Source organism: Arachis ipaensis, chromosome B8 (genome assembly GCF_059453495.1).
Source record: "Arachis ipaensis isolate K30076 ecotype BB chromosome B8, ASM5945349v1, whole genome shotgun sequence".
In the NCBI taxonomy this organism is placed as follows: Eukaryota; Viridiplantae; Streptophyta; class Magnoliopsida; order Fabales; family Fabaceae; genus Arachis; species Arachis ipaensis.
Window position 1 is genome coordinate 135,627,714 of NC_142443.1, and position 20,164 is coordinate 135,647,877.

At 31.2% G+C, this 20,164-nt stretch overlaps 2 protein-coding genes across 2 annotated transcripts; both read right to left on the bottom strand.

Annotated features, from left to right (window-relative positions):
• Nucleotides 1–1,399: 1,399 nt before the first annotated feature.
• Nucleotides 1,400–12,008, bottom strand: LOC107612959 (pleiotropic drug resistance protein 1). Its single transcript, XM_021110009.2, has 25 exons — nt 11,868–12,008; nt 10,905–11,270; nt 10,673–10,793; nt 10,436–10,524; nt 10,264–10,348; nt 9,909–10,068; nt 9,688–9,764; nt 9,540–9,593; nt 9,362–9,452; nt 8,962–9,263; nt 8,523–8,804; nt 7,989–8,305; nt 7,481–7,641; nt 6,700–6,803; nt 6,431–6,587; nt 5,316–5,423; nt 5,068–5,225; nt 4,646–4,978; nt 4,125–4,415; nt 3,949–4,032; nt 3,721–3,854; nt 3,146–3,373; nt 2,884–3,055; nt 2,397–2,651; nt 1,400–1,842 (listed from the first exon to the last, which is right to left on the bottom strand). Exons 2-25 carry the CDS (start codon nt 11,225–11,227, stop codon nt 1,585–1,587), a joined length of 4,344 nt encoding a protein of 1,447 aa, XP_020965668.1. The 5' UTR covers nt 11,228–11,270; nt 11,868–12,008; the 3' UTR covers nt 1,400–1,584.
• On the bottom strand, nt 11,758–12,490 carry LOC148549954 (thiol-disulfide oxidoreductase LTO1-like). The gene is made up of 2 exons (XM_088497621.1): nt 12,198–12,490; nt 11,758–12,020 (listed from the first exon to the last, which is right to left on the bottom strand). The coding sequence occupies exons 1-2, from the start codon at nt 12,391–12,393 to the stop codon at nt 11,911–11,913; spliced, it is 306 nt and encodes a 101-aa protein (XP_088353747.1). The 5' UTR covers nt 12,394–12,490; the 3' UTR covers nt 11,758–11,910.
• Between the last annotated feature and the right edge of the window lie 7,674 nt (nt 12,491–20,164).

Genomic DNA, 20,164 nt, shown 5'->3' on the forward strand with positions numbered 1-20,164 from the left:
TTATGGCACTAACAAGAGATCAGATTAGTTCCCATATACATGCAATAGCTAGCGACTGATTTTTTATCATCCAAGTCACTCTTCAATCGGCATTTGTAAAAGACAATAGCCTACAATTAGTACATTTGAAGTGTGTGGTTCAAATATTAGTTTTTATTCTCAAGATTATCATTCCCAAAAACATACTGTCTAGGAATGAAATTACTTGACCTATAACATTTTTATGTTTAGTTTTGTTATTCGGATAAGAATAGTTTGGTCCTTTTTTTGTTGTTATATAAATTCTATTTCCATTGGAATTAAAGATAACCAGAAAAAAGGTAGGAATTAAATTAGTAGTATTATTTCTATTCTAAAGATTATTTTTTCTTAACTTTGAACCAAATATAAGAATAAAATATTCTTATCTTAAAATTTATGAGAATACTCTATAATTTCTCCAATCGGACACACCCTTTGACAAAACAATGCCTTGACATACTGTGCCTTTTGAGGTTTTTTTAAACCATACAATTTAGTGGTCTTCACACGGTTGTACTTTTGAAACGGGAAAGATAGTTATACTAACTGACGTATTTCTATTTTCTACAATCTTAGATCATAACTATTTCCATTAACATTAGCTTTCATGAGTGTATGGGAAGTAAAAGTGAATGTATGTTTGCTATAGTTTTATATTGTAAAAATCTTAGGTATATAACCGCAGTGGATCCCTTAACAATTAAAATCTTATGTTTGGACTCATTTAAAAAGTGATAACTTCACTCTAGGTTGGTTGGGTTAATTCAAGTGATTTGATTCTCGTTTCTGTTTTTTTTTTTCTGGTATGATTTGTTCATATTTAATCAAGTATAGTTTGTTCTTGAATTGAGCTTTCTCGGGCATTTATATATTAAAAAAAACACAAATTATTGTATAGTTTTTACGTTTTAGGCACAAGTAGAAAGGAAAATAATTCATTTCTCAAATGCATGTTCCACATGCAGCATTACCATTAACCCAAACATGTAATTTGAGAAACATACCACAAAGTTTAAACTTTTTAAAAACCAAGACACAAAAAAAAAAAAAAAAAAAAACATTTTAAAAACGACAGCGTTACAGAAGTCCAAACTCCCTTGCTAGTTGCTAATGCTAACCCCAAACACTTTCTCTTCTGTTTCTTCGAATTCAAAATTTTCATCTTCATTTCTTTTCTTTCCAATGTTTCCCATCCACTTTCACAAATCCGTTTTCTAGAATCTTACTTTCAAAGTCTTATCCAACTTAAAGAAAGGGAAAAAAAAAGTTCACTCTTTCAACACTTTATCGTTGACCATTTTCCATAATCTTACATTAAAAAAAGTTCCCACATTGAGGATATTTTCAGCAACTCATTTCCTTAAGCCTCACAATGAAATTCGCCAGAAAAAAAGGTTAACTGTTTGTAAATTTTCCAAGGACAATTCACTGACTCTGAATTGCTTCGGTCAATGAAGCTCTACAGCTAGATAGACACTTGCCTCTTCCACAACAAAACGTCCCCAACTGCGTTCAATTCCATTATTAATTAAATTCTGTACAAATGTATATATAAAAATGTTTTCATCTCTTTTGGAAATTAAATGCCTTAATTGAAAAGGCAAAGGTAAATCCAAAGAGCAATGCGAAGCCAACAACCACAGCAGCAGCTATACCAATGAAATCATCTCTATATCCAAAATAGCTCTTTACAAAATCTCCCACAGTTTCTCCAGTGTCTATGCGTTCAGTTACATCACCAAACTGTGAAGTGACTAATCCATACATGGTCCATGACACAGGACAAATCCAAAAGTACCATCTCCACCACACTGGCATTCTCTGTAAATTTCAAAAGTTTCGCAAATGTGAGGAATGATGTTATTTGTGCCTTTTTTGGGAAGTCACCGAATAGTCATGCATGTTAAGGTGTAACAACTTCAATGGAGTATTTTTAGAATTTAAAATACAAAAAAATAGTTATTTTTTGGATTGCGCTTTGCATTGGAAATAATTGATGGAATGAAACCGGACTCAGTATAGAGAGACGGTTTCACTTTGATGGATAACCATTTATGTATAAAGTTTAAATTGAATTGACATCTAAAGATCACTTTATTAATAAAACAATTCATAAAAAAATTAATATTTATCTTATATATCTAAGTGATCAACTCTATTTAAAAAATCAATTTAATAATCAATTGGTTTCCTTTTAGTTGTTAAAAAAAAATGTGTAAATGTACGCAATTCTATCAAGCATGATTGACAATTTGATAATTTTGTTAAAACTCCATTTTGCACCTATGTATTTCTTCAAATATTTTCTAAACTATCATACGAGTAGCATTTTCTAAAATATTAAAGTGAAAGCACAAGGGATAATGGTAGCTTACAGTTCTAGGAATGACAAATCCTGAGAAAAGGTTCCATATCAAGTAGAACCCAAAAGAAACTATGCCAGCAACATGGTGATCTGGGGTAGCACCAACAGCCATCATCCCATATAGGGTGAAGTATAAAAATGTAAAGAACATGAAGAACAGATACCAAAAGAACTTCATAGCTGTCCACTCAAACCCAATCATGGCATACACTATAACACCATATACCAGGGTCTGTAGCAATATGTACGGGATCTCAATGGCAACCTGTAGGATTTTCAAATGTGCTAAATTGGTTAAAATTTCATTAGATTTAGAGTTTCCATTTTCATTAGAGTGAACGGAGTAAGTAATACAAGGCAAAAACCAATTTAGACATGAACAGATATAAATTTTCTGTCTTGTCTTTATTTTGTTTATCTCAGTATCTCTGTATTTTCTGTCCTAAAAGACTTATCAAATATAATCCTATGCGTTAAATGGGAAACTTTATGCATACCTGTCCAAATGCATATGGCAAAGCTGAGTACATTCCAGCAGCTTTTTCTCTGTAAAAGACTGTTCTCTCAATGGCCACAACAGGTTGAACGGAAGTAGCATTTTGTACCCCAATGAAGAGTACTGCAGCATACATGGATCCCATGGCGTTAAATACATCTTGTGCTCTTTTCCTACATTCAAGAAATCAAAATTCAAAACATGTAACTAAACTAAGGTGATGAAAAAGAAAATAAAGGACATTAATGGTTGCATGTTGGTACCTTTTGGAGCCAATATCCCAAAAAATTGTCCCAAACAGCAAGGCTATAAATGCTGTGAATAAGAATCTCACTGCACTGTATGGAGGGTTTCTCCAATATGATAGGTTTTGTTTCCAAAGACAAGCTTTACATTGGGTTATGAACGACTGTGAGTACTTTGTAGTGAAGTATAAGTCCTTAGAGGCTGATGGGGGTGTACTTAGTTCACTTATCAGTGCCTTGTTTCCCCTGAATGTGATTGTGGAAAATATTAGTCAACCATAGAAAAGCATATTGACAGTAAAAATTGTACAAAAGAGCAGCTTTGTCATTAAAATATGGTGTAAAATAGTTTTACAAAGATATTCAATCATATTTTGACCTATCAATAAAAAAAGACTAGTTGTCATATCTAGTACTTGAATGGTTATACGAAAGAATGAATGTGTTTGGATAATGATGTCAAACGAGTGCATCAAACTTACTACTATTACGATATTTGCACACTATAATTATTCTTGTAAAACATTTGAATCAAAATCAAGTTTTCCATTATTGCTCCTATGTCTTTTCTTTGAATTCAAGTTGTTCCTTACCTGTATAGATCAGAATTCTTGTATAGTTCAGCAAAGTTAATTCCTAGAGCTTCCTCTTGTGCTTCTGAAGTAACCTCCAACATCCAAGTTGCAGGATTATAACCATTCTTGATCTTTGGCACTCCATTAATTCCCTATATAGCATGCATATCTTTGTTTGATTAATAAAGTGACTGATAAAACAAGAAACATTTAATACTAATTACCACTTAAGAGCTAGTTGCTGACCTCAAAGTAACTGATAAGGTGAGAAGAATGGCGGCCTAATGGCCCCACATATATCTCTTCACCTCCACGCTTCAAGAGAAGTAACTGTAATAAAACGAAAAAAATAGTTATAGCATTGAAACACTTGAAATTAGCAAAGCATTATCGAGTCAGAAAAAGAATAATCGATCTCTAACCTCATCGAAAGCATCAAATATATCAATGCTAGGCTGGTGGATTGTGCACACCACAGTTCGGCCTGTGTTGACTGTGTTCCTCACTGTCCTCATAACTATAGCAGCAGCCCTGGCATCAAGGCCAGAGGTAGGTTCATCCATGAATATTATTGATGGATTTGCAACAAGTTCGACCGCAATAGTTAGCCTCTTGCGCTGCTCTGTGGACAGACCATTCACTCCAGGTAATCCAACCAATGCATCTCTCAATGAATTCAGCTCTACTAGCTCCATAACTTCCTCAATGAACATCTACAATCAATCAATAAGAATTGTAAGAAGCTAAACTGAGATAGGACATTTTCTAAGATGAAAAAATATGTCAATCTATTCGAGTATGAAATGAATGGAGCAAACATTGCTATAATGCCAAGAATAGGATCCAACAAATACAAGATCTAAGACAAAAAAAAAACACATTTTACAGGAAAATTCCATTTGAAGAAACCCAAGAGAGGAAAAAATAGTACATCGAACTTTACCTCTCTTGTGGAAGAATCAACCTCAGGGGGTAACCTTAGCCATGCAGAATAAACAAGTGACTCATAGACTGTGACATGAGGAGAGTGTATGTCAGTTTGTTCACAATATCCGGATATGCGAGCAAATGTTTCTTGCTTCTTAGGGTACCCTGATATGGTGATTTGGCCTTGAATATATCCTGCAGTTTTCCTCCCAGATAACACATCCATTAGAGTGGTTTTACCAGCTCCACTTACACCCATTAGAGCTGTTAGAACTCCTGGTCTAAAAGCTCCACTAATACCCTTCAACAGTTCAAGTTTATCTTCAACTATGCCTTGGGCCTTCATTTCCTGCAAGCATAAACCGAAACCAGTATTCATTTACATGTGTTGTTTGATCCAGCACTTGAAAGATGCTTTATGAAATCAGTTATTTTTACCTGTGGCATGTCTACTGTATATCTGATTTCATCAAAAGTGATAGAAAGAGGCGTGAAAGGAAGAACCATCCCACGCTTTCTGTTGCGATCAGTTCCATTAATAGCACCAACTCTTGCAGACAAGGTTCTTGATGACACACTTCTTCCATTACTTTTATCTGCATTGAAAATTGCACTTATAATATTACACAATGAACATGTGTGAAGCTAAGAATATGAAACATAAGCTAGTGGAACTTGTGAACAACCAGAAGCTCCACTCCTTCCAGAAGAAAGTTCAATGATGTGATCATTCCTAACAGAATTCCTTTCAGCTAAAGCTTCTTCTGATATCAATGCTTGTGGTTTGCCAAATGCTGCAGCATAATGATTCAACTCTTAGAGCAGTGCTACAGTTTCACATATTTGAAGGTAGCGCATGCACGTATAAAGATCATAGTTACTAGAAAGCTGGTGTAGGGATGGATACACAGCTCGTTTTAGTACATAGTTTACAACTTTTTGCTAAGGCATCAGAAATTCAGAACTGATACCAAAAGATAGAATAATGGGTTAATAATCAATTTAGTCCCTGAAAGATAAAGTATTTTTCAAATTCGTCCCGAAAGATTTTTTCAATCAAATTGGTGTTTCAAAGATTACGAATTAATTATATCTGTCCTTCAGTTACTCCACTCTCAATTTTCGTCAATGATTGATGATGTCAAATGTTAACTGATAGCATACATGACACATAACATGTTCAATTAGACGTTGACTAAATATGTTTACGAAAATCTATCAATTTAGTCACTAGGTCATATTAGGAATAGGATTTTTGTAATGGGGAGAAATGACTAAATTAATAAATTTTCATAAACATATTTGGTCAATATCCAATTAGACATATCAAGTATTATATATGTTATCAATTAACATTTTATAACATCAATCTTTGAAGAAAATTGTTAATGGAGTGACTGGAGGACAAATATGATTAATTTGCAAACTTTGAAGGACCAATTTGATTGAAAAAATCTTTCAGGGATGAATTTAAAGAATGTCTTATCTTTCAGGGACTAATTTGACTATTCACCCATAGAATAAAGGTATTTTGCCCCTTTTTTTTTGTATGTCTCCTCCAAATAAATTTCTAAAAAGTATAGGTAACTAACTTAAAAATAATTAACATTAGCCAACTTTTTCTCTTTATTGTAAAATTATTTCTTTTAACCTTAGTTTTTGAAGAATTTAGTGTCTAGGGTTAGAATTTAGCATATAAATTTTAAAATTTAGGATTTAGAGTTTAGAATTTAGAAGTAAAAAATGTTGGCTGATATTAGCCGTAAAAAGTTGGTTCCCCAGTTGAATTTAATATACTTACGATCAAGAAAATGCAAGGCCAAAGGGAAAAGCAAATTGAAGAGTAACATGTATCCAATGGAAGCTCCAACTCCAATCCAATACCAATGTGCTTCAGGGAATATTCCACGTGCTTTTAAGACCTTAACACCTAATGGTTCTGTTGAATTAGGTGGAACCTGCAATAATATCAATAAGAAATTCACTTAATTATCAAAATCATATCAAACTTGTTCACTAGTCATTTTGTATTCTTTGTGCATGTTTCATTGGTTTGATTGTATTCCTTACATGTTTCCAACTGTTTCCCAGGAATTCATTCACAGCTATAGCATTCTGTCCGTACATCATGGGAGAGATCCAGTAGCCCCATAACCACCACTTCCTCACATCAACTGATTCAAAAGAATGTAAGTAGTTATGTGTTAGATTTTGATATTAGGAGTTTAAAACAAGGTAACGGAGAAATAAATGTATTTTTTTATAATAAACTCTGTCAAGGCAATCAAACTCGGTATTCCATCTAAACTTGTGAAGATTAGGTAAACTTGAATTGTAAACTCAATTTCCAATAGTATTTTCATATTCTAGGAGAACTCGGCTTATATTTATATAGCTGGTCCCTTGTTCGGAAAAATGAGGAGGGTTGTTAAGCCTGCGATAGCCAACGCAAAACAATGTCGCATCCTAATGCAAGGCCACGACGCAATGACATCATTGGATCCATGTAGGGTTATGTTAGGCCTATGACAGCCAACGTAAAACAAGGTTGCATCTCAAAGCATGGACACAATGCAACGATGTCTTTGATTCATGTAGCTGAAAAAGGCTTTGTTAACTACCTTGCATATTCTAGGAGACTAGGACATCTACAACCATTCATTTTCAATTATAATATTTGATAATCATATAACAAATAAAAATTTTAATAGTTGTGGAATAGGAATATCCAACTACTTCTCACTCTATTTGAAGACAAAAACTTATTATAAACTCAAAGTTTAGAGTTTAGGAGTTTGAGTTGACGGTTAACTCGAGAATTTGATAACCTTTAACTGAATTAACATTTCACCTCTAGATAGGATGAATCCACCCATGACCATAACTGCAAGTAAAGCAAATGATCCAAATGTGTTGGCCACAATTAGGTTCCTCCCAACTGCCCCCATAAATCGAAAAAGTGCAGAGGCCATCTGGTTGATGCAAGCTAGCAGAAAATACTGCTTGATGAACCTGCCGTGAGAAACTATATGAGCATAATCAAAACCAAATTATCTCAGAAAGTAGTGTTAGTTGAACATAGTAATCATTATTCTCCTTGTCAACATATCATCTATATGGTATTGAATGATATATGAACTTCACTTGTATAGGAACGAATCCACACCCTATTTTATATTAGATGTGTAATACTATTGGTATGTAGGCCCAAAATATGACGATAACTCTATTTAAAAAACATGACTCTATTTCAAGTTTATGCATGTTACAAAAACAATAATTATGGTTGAACTAAAAAATTTGGGTACAAAATTTTGAGTTCAAGTATTATTATTGTTACTTGAAAGACCTTTACTCACCTTTCAAAACTTGGATCAAAGCCTATAACATAGTAAGTCATGACAACCCAAATACCAACTTCTACCAAAGTGATAGGAATCTTAAGGATCCATGTTGGCAAGGAGTATGCCCAAGAAGGATAGAATAGAAGGTCTCTTTGCTTGTAGAAAACAGGGAGCTTTGCAATGGTCATGGATAACTCAGAGAATCCATTGAACATTATCACAATCAGAACAAAGAACAAAGCCCCCATGTAGATCCCGCCATCAGATACTGTGTTCCGATGCATCTCAGTTCTCAAGAACAATGTCATTGTTATGAGTCCTGTTAGAATCAACTGAAAAGAATGAACAGGATCAAACTTCTATCTAGTTGACCATAGTACTGATTAATGAAGCTTCGAATATCAAAGCTTTATACCCATGTTATCTAAAATAACCATCATTTAAAAACTGTTACATTAACAATCCGATATATCTATATACAAATCGTATCAAACTTCCATATTTTGACAAATATTTTTAGTGAGGACCATAACTTTGAATAGTACTTACTTGCCACATCTTGAAAATGTAGACAAAGGAGTTCCTTTTCATGAGCAAGAATTCTCTTGAAACACAAGCTCTTAGCAATTCCTTCTTGCTAACACCATACTTGTTCTTGGTTAGAACAGCAGGGTGGCCTTTGGTCTTGTCGAACGGGGTAGCGAGCTCGTCGCCGAGTTTTCGGCCTATGTGAAATGACTGAAATGCATCTGCAAATTCTCTTACAGAGATAAAGGTATAAGGCTCATCTTTGTTTGCCCAGTACTGCTCTTGATCTTTTCTTGATGTTACCTATTACATACATTAACAGAAAGAGCTTAGTCCATTATTTCAAAATGACAAATCTGTCCTTTATTATTCGAAAAAAGTGTGGCAAATTAGTCATTTTCTTTTCTTATTTTTACAGGGACGAAAGAGCAAGAAGTGTTTGGAGAAACTAGAAAGTTACCTCTTGCAAGAAATCTGCTACTCCTTTTCTTTCTGGACATTTAAATCCCATGTATTCAAAGAACTCGAGAACATTTTCTCTTGGACCCTGATACACAATTTGTCCATCTGATAGGAGAATTACATCATCAAATAGTTCATAAGTTTCTGGTGCTGGTTGGAGAAGAGATATTACAGCAGTTCCATTCAAAATGTGAATGGATTGTCTCAAAGAATTAACCATTTGGAATGTTGTAGAAGTATCCAAACCAGTTGATATTTCATCCATGAAAAGTGCCCTTGCTGGTCCAACTAGCATCTCACCTAAATAATTTATTTTCCACCAGAAAAAGAAAAATAAAATTACTAAAAGAAAATGACTTAATTTAATGTTAAACAGATGATGTAATTTCTGGTTTTACCAGTTGTGACTCGCTTTTTCTGTCCACCAGAAATACCCCTAATCATTTCATCCCCTACCATGGTGTCAGCACATATTTCTAGACCCAAAATCTGCAATTTATTATGAGCAGAGCAATTCAAAAAAAAAAAAAAAAGAAAAAAAAATCATATAAAATTTTGATGAATTTAGTTTGTCACCTTCATTATATAATCTGTAACTACATTCGTTTCTTGGCCTTCCAGTGCTGCAGCCTGAAAAATTCAATATGTTTATCTTCATTTCTACATTCCAACCATTTCATCATATTTTGAAGAATTTAACATTGTAATTTATGTCTTTGTAAACCTTCATATAAATATCTAGATCAGGATCTGGCTTAATGTTTTCTGCCTTCTCTCTTCTTGATAATTCTGCCAGCATATCTGCAAGTTACCAAAAATTGTAAACAGTTTAACCAAAGTTTGACTGACACGATCCTTATAAGTTTAGACCATGTTACTTAAAAGAAATTTTGATACAGAGCAAACAGAATGTAGAAGATGAGAGAACCCGGGCCTGAAACTGACCGTAACGCATTCCGATCCCTTGACACCTTGCTGAAAAGGCCAACGTTTCTCTGACTGTCAGTTCCCCTATGTGGAGATCAGTTTGACTTATGTAAGCTGATGTTCTCTGAGGCACAAATTCCTCCATTCCATGACCATTGTAGGAAACTCTCCCAGAAAACTGCAATGTATCAGATATAGACTTTGAATCATAATAAGCATGAGAAGGATTCTCTCCAAATCTAAGAATTCATTAGTCCAATTTCTGATTAAAAAAAAGAGGCTTAATCTCACATCCAAGGTAATCAAACTCAATAGTAAACCTAGACTCATGAAGTTTAGGTAAACTTGATTTCCTCACACCACATGTCCTTACCTTAAGATCTTTGCCAAGTCTTCCGGCCAGTGCCAGCAACAGCGTGGTCTTTCCAGAGCTTGGAGGGCCTAAGAGCAGTGTCATTCTACACAAGCCAAAAGAAAATGTTGAGAAATAGTTTCCTCAAAAAAAAATCACTGATTTGAATTGTCGAATTGTTGTCCGTATTCACCTTCTAGGCTTGATGATTCCACTAACATCATGAAGAACCGTGAATGGCTTCTTTCGACTCGGAAGAAGGCAAAGAGAATTCAGGAACCCCTTCAAAAAGATAAAACAGAGGAAAGAAAATTAATGTCTGCACAAAATAAATGTTAACTTCTAAGTTTGATTATGTTTTTCCAAATATAATTTTTTGGACTAATAAGATCCAAAATCTAAATGATCATAATATCGTACGATTAATTACCTCTAACAAATTAATGCAGAAGTTAAGGTTTGTTGGCAATGCCCTGCTTCCAACATGAGCCTCAGCTTCAACATTCAAATGCTCAAATCGGACTTCAATTGTCGGAATATCAAGTCCAACTCTGCAATTCAAAAAGTACAACAACCACATTATAAATCTTTTTGACACATTTCAATTAGTTTTTTCAAGAACTAAATGATGTTAGACTAATTAGTATGTTTCCTTTTGTTACCTATCGATTCTCCTTCTCAATTTCAACAAGAACTTTTCATTGTCCTGTTCAGCAATCTTGACTAGCCTCTCTACCAAATTCTTTCTCTGCAAGGGACCGAGTTTGTTGATATCGATCTCAGTGTATTCGCCTTGTGATTCGGTTAGTATTCCTCTTGTTAAGCGTAGATACGTTGGAAGCTTCTCGATGGCCGCCCATTTGAGCTGTTCTTCATCGTCGTCTCTCCTCGAAGAGCCTGAGAACACATCAACAGCACCACTGCTTCTCCATATACTCGAGCTTCCTATGCGTGCGCTCGCCACTCTTAGTTCATCATTCTCCATGTTCTGATGATGGTTAGTTGCTGCTTCAAGTCGCTCACAAGTTCTTTGGAAGAAACTGGTGTTAGTTTCTAGAAATGGATATTGTTATCGTCTCATAGTTCAAGGATCAAGTGTGTGTGTGATAGATATGTTTGAGCTTTTTTTCTTTGTTTTTTGCAGAGAGAGAGAGAGAAAGAGTTGAAACTTGAAAGAGAGGTTAGTGTGTTTGTAAATTGAGTGTGGCTATTTATAGAATGATGATAGAAGAAACTTACATGCAGTTGCGGACTTGCAGTTTATGTTAGTTGGTTGACTACAATAAGTTTCACCTTGTTTCACATTCAAAAGTGAAAACATGTTGCATGGTTTTTAATTATGGCTTACCTTGTTTTGTATTTTTTAAATACGCTAGAATAATTGAGTAATATTAAATATAATAAATATATAATTATGAATATTATATGAATAAAAGAATAAATAATAATCTTTTACCATGAAAGATTTAGTCCGTTGGACAGTGACAAAAGTGAGGGAAAAAAAACTAAACTAACTTTATACTATGAAAAATAAGTTTTATTTGATAAAATTACTAAATCGTTAAATTTTTATTGACACCATTGAAAAAGATACGTTAAATTCCTATATTATCCTCCATCGTCACCTTCAACAACTTCTCTAGCAGCATCCATGAGCTGGGCATTAGACTAGTCAATCCCAAAAGGCAACATCTTCTTTGTGGCCAATTGCAGACCAAGCGCCACAACCAAGCCATACGCCACCATCCCAACCAAAGACATTCTTTCAAACACATTGCCTGCAAATAATACCCTTGATAACGCAAATTTCAAAGACAAAAAAAATCACACAGAGAACAACAATATCGCAAACACACATCAGAAACCATAACAAAATCAAATCATATAACCGTTCAATTGCAAGCACCATCGAATAGTTGCAACATATTCAAGAGAAGGCAAAGAAAAAAAAGTACCGGAAGCAAAGGCGTAAACACTGTTGAGTATGTCACCGCAAGGAAAACCGCCGATAGGGCAAAATGCTTCGGAACCGGTGAGCTTCAGCTTCTGAGTCCATTCGGCGGAGCTGGATGAAGTGGTCGGAACCTTGGTTTCCTGGTCGAGTTCTGCGGCAGAGCATTTGAGAGGCGGCGGCAACCTCATCCGCGACATTATGTTGGAAGAGGCCCAAGCTCCGGTGATTGGGAGAACCGTCGTGGAGTTGAGGTTGAAGAGAAAGATTACGGATAATTTGAGAATTTTATTAAAAAAATAATAAAATATTAAGTATTTTTATCGTATAGAATATTTTTTTACAGATATGATGTTAATTTTTTTATTTGATGAATATTTTTATTAATATTTATAAAATTTATAGATACAAATGATTATTTTTTTAAAAAATTTAAATCTTAAACTAGTCATTAGACTTGCAATGCAAGTGTCCCAATTTTTTGCCTGTATTTGACATAAGTTACTCACGTTAGTCTTTTAGGTATTTTAATGATGACGTATATGGAGAAAAGTCATGTTACGTGATAATTATAACAGTTTTGTTCAATTCAATCTTTATCAATAATGTATACCTCTAATCTCAATTTCAGTTTTAAAAATTTTCTTGCACTATTAGAAGTCATTTTTTAAATTCTCTTCCATCATTTTTAGGTGCATTTCAAAAGATTAATGATAAGAAAAGATAGCAATGTTGTTGGTAACTCCAGTGAAAGAAGCTAGAGTGATAGACTAAATTCCTATTTTGGTTTTTGAGATTCACACGATTATTCAATTTGATTTTTGAAATTCAAAATTTCGTATACTAGTCTTTTAAATTTAAGTTTGGGTACCAATATAGTTCCTCAACTATTTCCGGCGATGATTAGGTAAACTGAGTGCTAAGATGACACTCTCTCTGTCACACTGAATGATGAGTAAACGACGTTGTTTACCCTTGGCGTCCAAACAAGTTAGAAATTAAGAATAGTGGAGGTAGAGAAGAAAAAGAATACTTTATTTATAGTGGATGACTAATTTGTAAGTTCCTGTCTAAATGAGATAGAAAAGAGTGATTCAAAGAATAAAAGATATATATCTAGAGTTACACCCCATAAAGTACAGATACTTTGTTTGAGTTATGTGTCAGCATATCGAAATATTTTGGTCGATACTTGTTTGACACATGTGTTTGTTATGTTCAATCACGTTTTAATAAAAAATAAAAAAAAATTCGAATACGTTTGGACACTCCTAAATACTATCACGTATCAGCGTGTTCAATTTTATTTTTAACATGTATTCTTAAAATGAGTTTGCAAATAGTATAGATCATTATTTATTAAAATAAAAATATTTTAAATCTTTTATATAATTAAAGAAGACATTAAAAATAATTAAAAAATTATTTTATATTCTAATATCAATAAAATATTAAAATATTATTATAATTTATCTAAAAACAATATTTTATATTTTAGGACTAGAGCACATACTAGATAAACTCTATATTTTATATATATGTTGTATTCTCGTATTTTATAAAATTTTAAAATTTGTGTGTCCACTTCTTTTATATAGTATCATATTTCGTGTTATGTGTTTATATCAATATTTATACATCATAGGTTACAACTTTTCAAAAACTTCATTTTTTTGTTCTCACTTATACGTCTATATATCGCAAAATTTTTTCAAAAATTTATTTGATATTTTTTTTAAGAACTTATAAGTCTATTACAAAACTATCTAAGAAACTAATTATCATACTCCTCTATAATATATACAAAAAAAATATTTAATTACATATACACATAGTAAATAAAAATAAAATTCTTATGTTTACTATATTTCCAACAAATAGAAATGAATATATTTGATTAAGAGACAATATAATCCAAACCATTATCGTAAAAACTATATAATAACATAAGATTATTAGAATGGATTATGTTAAGTAACTAATAATTTTTTCGAATAATATGAGTAATTATCAATTAAATTAAAATATATTACATCTCTAAATTATTTACTTAAATTTTAAAATTAGAATAATCATCTGTACACCTACTGAAATAAACATTCGATATATTCATTATTCATATTATTTAATATTTTTATTGTCTATCTACACTTTTTTTCTATTGGAATATAGATAAGTTGAGAGACATCATTATTACTCCTTCTTCTAGGGAGGAGAAAAGAAGTCATAAAATCGAGAAATATTATTTTTATAAGAGACATTCTACTGTACAAATTGGAATGGTATAGACAGAAAATATAATTTCTTTTATAATTATTTTTTATTATTTTATTATTATTCAAAATATGAATTCTACCTTTATTAATTTCTTTTTCATTCTATTAAAAAAAATCTATAAACTTACATCTTTATCATAAAACACATTGCCAACATTTATAGTAAAAATGAAGCAACAAAACCCAAAATAAACAAAAATATATGGCTAATTAGATTTGGCATGATGAAGCTTTTAAAGTTTGGTTTTGCCATACGAGGAAATAATAAATTCCATATTTCCACAAGTCGTATGTCTCGTAAACTGAACTCCGAAATAATCGCGCCAAGTAGTTGCCGACTTTGTTCGTATTTTAATATTGAATTTAGCTCAAATGTGCCGGACATTTATTATTAATAAAAAAATTTTAATATTTTTATTTAATAAATATAAAATAAATATATTAAAAAATTAATTTTTTATATTTTAATAAAAACTTTTTAATTTATAAACTTTACATTTATTTTTAGAGTACAAAATAAAAAAATCTTTTAATATTTTATTTCTCCCTTTTACAGCTGCACGTTACAAAAAAAATCGTCAGATATCGTCAGATTTATACGCGAATTTACCAAAAATAATTATCATCGTACATAGAAATTAATCTCAAGTATATTTATGAAAAAAAAAAAACATATATATGTACTATCACATATTCACATGTCTTATATTTGAAATCAGAAATTCTTATTAAAGCGGAAAAGAAATTAAAAAAGAAAGATTCATTGAGAATTGTGAATATCAAAATATAATAAAGAATATATCTTAATAAATTGAACAGTGTGTCAATGTTGTAATATCATATTAGATTACTAATGAGCTTGTAGTTACTTATTGTTAATCACGCTAATCAATGAAGATTTCATTATATTAAACAATGAAATTCATCCAACTTTTAATATTAAGAGTAATATTATATATTTAAATTTTTTGTTAATTAAATTTAATTAAGTTGATTTAATATAATAAAAATTAATTATAAATAATATTACTCTAAAATTTATTATTTAACTTGATTTAATATATTAAAAATTAATTATAAATTTTATTATTTAATTTAATTAGACTTAATTAATAAAAATTGAATGTTTAGCGTTAATCTAATATTAAAACTCATCATTTTATGCCTTAGAGCCTATATGTTGATTGTCGTATCTACTATCTCGTATAAATTTGAAGAAGATAATTGAATAAAAAAGCTAAGCATGGAAACATTGTGTGATTGGAAGAATAAACGAAGTACTGGTGACTTTACGACCAATTAGAGATGGCATTGAGTATTTATGGACGGTATTTTTTTGTAGATCTCTGTATTTGTGTCATTAGGACTGCATACGAATTGAATTAAATTGGATATAGTCGAAAAATTTTATCCGATTCACACTATATTTATCAAATTGGATCGAATTCAATTAGATATCAGATATATTCATATAATTTAAAAAATTATTTTTAAGGTCCTATGTTTATAAAAAAATGTCCATAAAATCTATTTTTTTACTTTCTAAAATCTATTTACTCCTAAAATATTATTAATAAAAATTCTCTTGAATAAAAAAAATTATTAACACAATATCTAAATTTAATTATTCTAAGTTAAAGTACAACATAAAAAATTAAAAATAATATATCATAAAATTCATAAAACAAATGAAGATAGTGCACTATAAGAAATTATCAGCATATATAACAACCGATTTAGCGACCGATATTTCTTAAAAATCGGTAGCTATAAGCTTAGCAACCAATTTAGCGACCAATTTTGATAATTACTAAAACCTTATGTTGTTAGTTAGTAAGTACTTGCTTATTAGTCATTCTAATTTCCAACAAATGAACAAACCTACAATTAAATAAATCATATCACTTTACAATTAAATAACCAGATCACTGCAAAGATTCACGGAGTTCGTTAATAACATTGATGCAATGGTTCCAAACTCTCAGTGCCACTCGATGATGGAGACAAACTTAGGAGACCCAATTTGACGAGACAACGGAAGAGATGCGACGATGAGCAAGCACCGGTGACGTTGGAGTGAACGTTGGTGATGGAGGTGGAGCTGGTCAGAAATAAGGCGAGTTTGAGACAGTGGGACTAGGTCTAGGTGAGAGAGTAGAGAAAGAGCAACGCCATAAGAGGATCAGGCCATTAGGATTTGCGTGTCTTAAACTATGCTATTTATATTATAGATGTGGATCTGCAGATTAGATTTGCGGATATCATTGCAAAATCTGCAATCCGATCCTATCAGAATGCAGATCTAACTCGATCCAATAATTTCACAAAATTTAGATCGGATATGCAAATAATTACTACAGATATTATTCGATTTATGTGCAGTCCTATATGCTATTTTGTCATAGATCTTTATTTAATTATTTCAAAAAAAATAAATATCTATAAATATTTATGGATAGTTTTTAAAAAAAAAGTAGAAACAGTTCAAAAAAACATAACTTATTCAACACATCTATAATATATTTATTATAAAAATAATAATTTAAACAATATAAAAATAATTGTCAATATAATAACATAATATAATTTTTAATAGGCGATTAATATCATAGTTCTATAATAATACTCTCTTAGTCTCTTAGGCTGCGTTTGTTTCTAAAAACAGGATAGGACAAGACACTGAAAACAGGATAGGACAAGACAGTAAGACACTTATAAAAATTCAATTTATTCTCATTTTTTTCCTTCAAAAAATTTGAGATGAAAAATATAACAATAAAAATATAATTATAAAAAATTAACAAGAATAATAAAAGAAAAAATAAAAAATAAGTTATGTCTTTTGTTAGTGTCTCCATGTCTTTTTTGTCAGGATGGTCACAAAATACACAAATTTAGTGTCTCTAGACACATTATCTCTGTCCATATCTCTTCTACCAAACACAATTTTGTGTATCAGTGTCCCTGTCTCAGTATCCTGTTTCCATAAACAAGGCAACCTTCATGGATTAACATAAATAATTAAAAATCTATGACCAGACATAATAGTCCAAATTTACGGGAGCGGATTTTTATCCCTTGCAGAGTTGCAATTTTCCAAATGAGGAGTGTTACACATACAAGTCATTTGGTTTACAAGTCATCATACAAGTTGGGATAAACTTAACAAAAAACACGCTGACCCATATGACCCATATACGATTTCCATGGCGTGCTCCTCCTTCTCCTTCTCCTCTTCCTTCTTCTTCTCCTTCTCCTTCTCCTTCTTCTCCTCTTCCTTCTTCTTCTCCTTCTTCTTTTCCTACTCTTCTTCTTCTTCTTCCATGAAAACGAATTTCTTGTCAAATTTGATTTCCTTCGTGCGTTCTCTCTTTGTCTTTTCATTCGTTGTTTTATCTGTGTTTATCACTGGTATTCTTGCTTCGTTTTTTTTTTCGATTTTCATGGTTTCTGAAATCAAGCTTTGAAATCGTTTTGAAGATAATGGAACTTCAGAAATACACCCAAACGATTATAGAAATACATCCGAACAATTACATAAATACACCCAAAGAATTACAGAAATACACCCAAACGGTTACAGGAATTCACCCAAACGATTATAAAAATACACCCAAAGGATTACAGAAATACACCCAAAATTTGTTGAAGTACACCTTATGCAGAACTCTTTCTTTTTCTCCTCCTCATCTTCTGCTGCTTCTTCTTCTTCAAAAATGATTTCAGAGTTTGATGTCAAAAAACAATGGACATCGAGAATAACGAAAAAAGAAAACAGAGAAAAAAGTACGTAAATGAAGAAGGAGAAAGAGAAAGTAAGAAAAGAAGAAGAAGAAGAAGAAGAAGAAGAGGAAGAAGAACGTGCAGAAACGAAGAAGAAGAAGAAGAAGAAGAAGAAGGTGCAGAAACGAAGAAGAAAAAGAAGAAGAAATAAATGACTTGTATGACTTGTATGTGAAAAGACTTGTATGTGAAGAATTTCTCTTTCCAAATTTCCATTTAGCCTCTGTCGTGGATAATTATAGACATAGTAGATATTTTGACGAATTTTTTCCCCTATCTTTAGAACTTATAACTGAATTCAAATAATAACTCATTAATTAACAACATGCTTTCGGACCAATTATCATTATTTTAAATTAATTTATTTAATTAATGTCACAATTTTAAATATATTAGCAATATATTTCTGTTTTCTCACTACAACAAATCCGACACTTAGCGGCGGTTTTGAACCGCCGCAAAATATTTCGCGGTGGTTTTAGCTAACGCTGGAATAACCGCCGCTAAAAGTTTTTCAATTTTGCGGCAGTTTGCAACCGCCACTAAATAGCAAATAAACGAAAACAGCATTTGTTTCGAACCGGACCATCCGGTGATCCAACCGTCACTGTAGAATATCAACTATGTAAAGCCTTCCACAAACGAAGAAAGTAAGGCTCGAACTTGGAACCTGGAAGAAGGAAAAGCTTTAACAATGTCATGTTACCACCAAGCCAAATGTCTCTTCGATGTATATAGCGTTAATAAATATATATATCATATGAACATATTTGATTGCCACACAATTTTTTGTTGTATACTTTATATCTAATCATAGTTATTATAGGCACCTTATATATATATTGGGTAAAATAATGCACAATTAAATTAAATAGAGGACCTAAATTACACAATTCTACCAAAATAAAAAACATTACCAGGATCTCCCAAAAGTACGTTCTTATGTAATTCGAATCAGTATCATTCGAATTAGTAGTAATGCTTGTAATTCGAAATTGTCCAATTTAAATTATGCTTGCATGTAGTCTTAGGGTAGTTCGAATCAGGGTGATTCGAATTATGCACGCTATGACGTCCCTAGTAATTCGAATGGGTCTGCTTCGAATTAATTTTGGACCATAGTAGATCGAATTAATTTACATCTATTTATATATGATCCAAGCATATATAAAGAGTACAATAAAGAGTACATTTAATAATATCCATAATGAATTCAATAAAGAGTACATTCAATCATAAATAAAAAATAATAATAATTATAAATATTTTTTATAAATTATTAAAAATAAAATATTTTCTAAAAATATTTATTAAGATTTAGAATTTAGTCTTTAATATTTAAAATTAGTGAAACATTTGCCAAAAATATTATATTTTATTGATCAGTTAGCATTATTGAATCTATTAACCACGATAATATGCAGATGATTGATTAGTTTTCATATAAAAATATTTTTATTCTATTTAGTATTTAATTTTGATAAAACATTAATTAATTTTGAATTTAGTTATTATGAATTCTTATATCTATGAATATAAGTTAAGATTGTTATTTAAAAAAATTTAAATTTTTATTTTAATAAATACTCAACAAATCATTAAAATAAAAAATTTAAAATTTAAAATTATAATTTTGGTAAAATTATAAATTTTTTAATTTTTAATGACTTGTAGAAAATATTTTTAATTATTATTTTTAATATTTTATAGAAAATATTTATAATTATTATTTTTAGAAAATGTTTGATTTTTAATTAGTTCACAGTATGATTTTATTTTCTTTTTTTACGTCTATGTTTGAATGCAAATTTAAATGCCAATAAAGTAAACAAGAAAATTTTATTGGTAAATTTGTTCACATGAGTTAACATATATAGCTTATTTAACTTGTGAATTTTTTTTACGTAAAACG

Coding starts and splice junctions, on each gene's coding strand:
- LOC107612959 (XM_021110009.2), bottom strand. CDS start 11,227: ATGGAGAATGATGAACTAAGAGTGGCGAGCGCACGCATAGGAAGCTCG. Junction 8,805..8,961: donor TAGCAGATTTCTTGCAAGAG/GTAACTTTCTAG, acceptor TGTATGTAATAG/GTAACATCAAGAAAAGATCA. Junction 6,804..7,480: donor TGGATTCATCCTATCTAGAG/GTGAAATGTTAA, acceptor CTTTTGAATCAG/TTGATGTGAGGAAGTGGTGG.
- LOC148549954 (XM_088497621.1), bottom strand. CDS start 12,393: ATGTCGCGGATGAGGTTGCCGCCGCCTCTCAAATGCTCTGCCGCAGAA. Junction 12,021..12,197: donor TGTTTACGCCTTTGCTTCCG/GTACTTTTTTTT, acceptor TATTATTTGCAG/GCAATGTGTTTGAAAGAATG.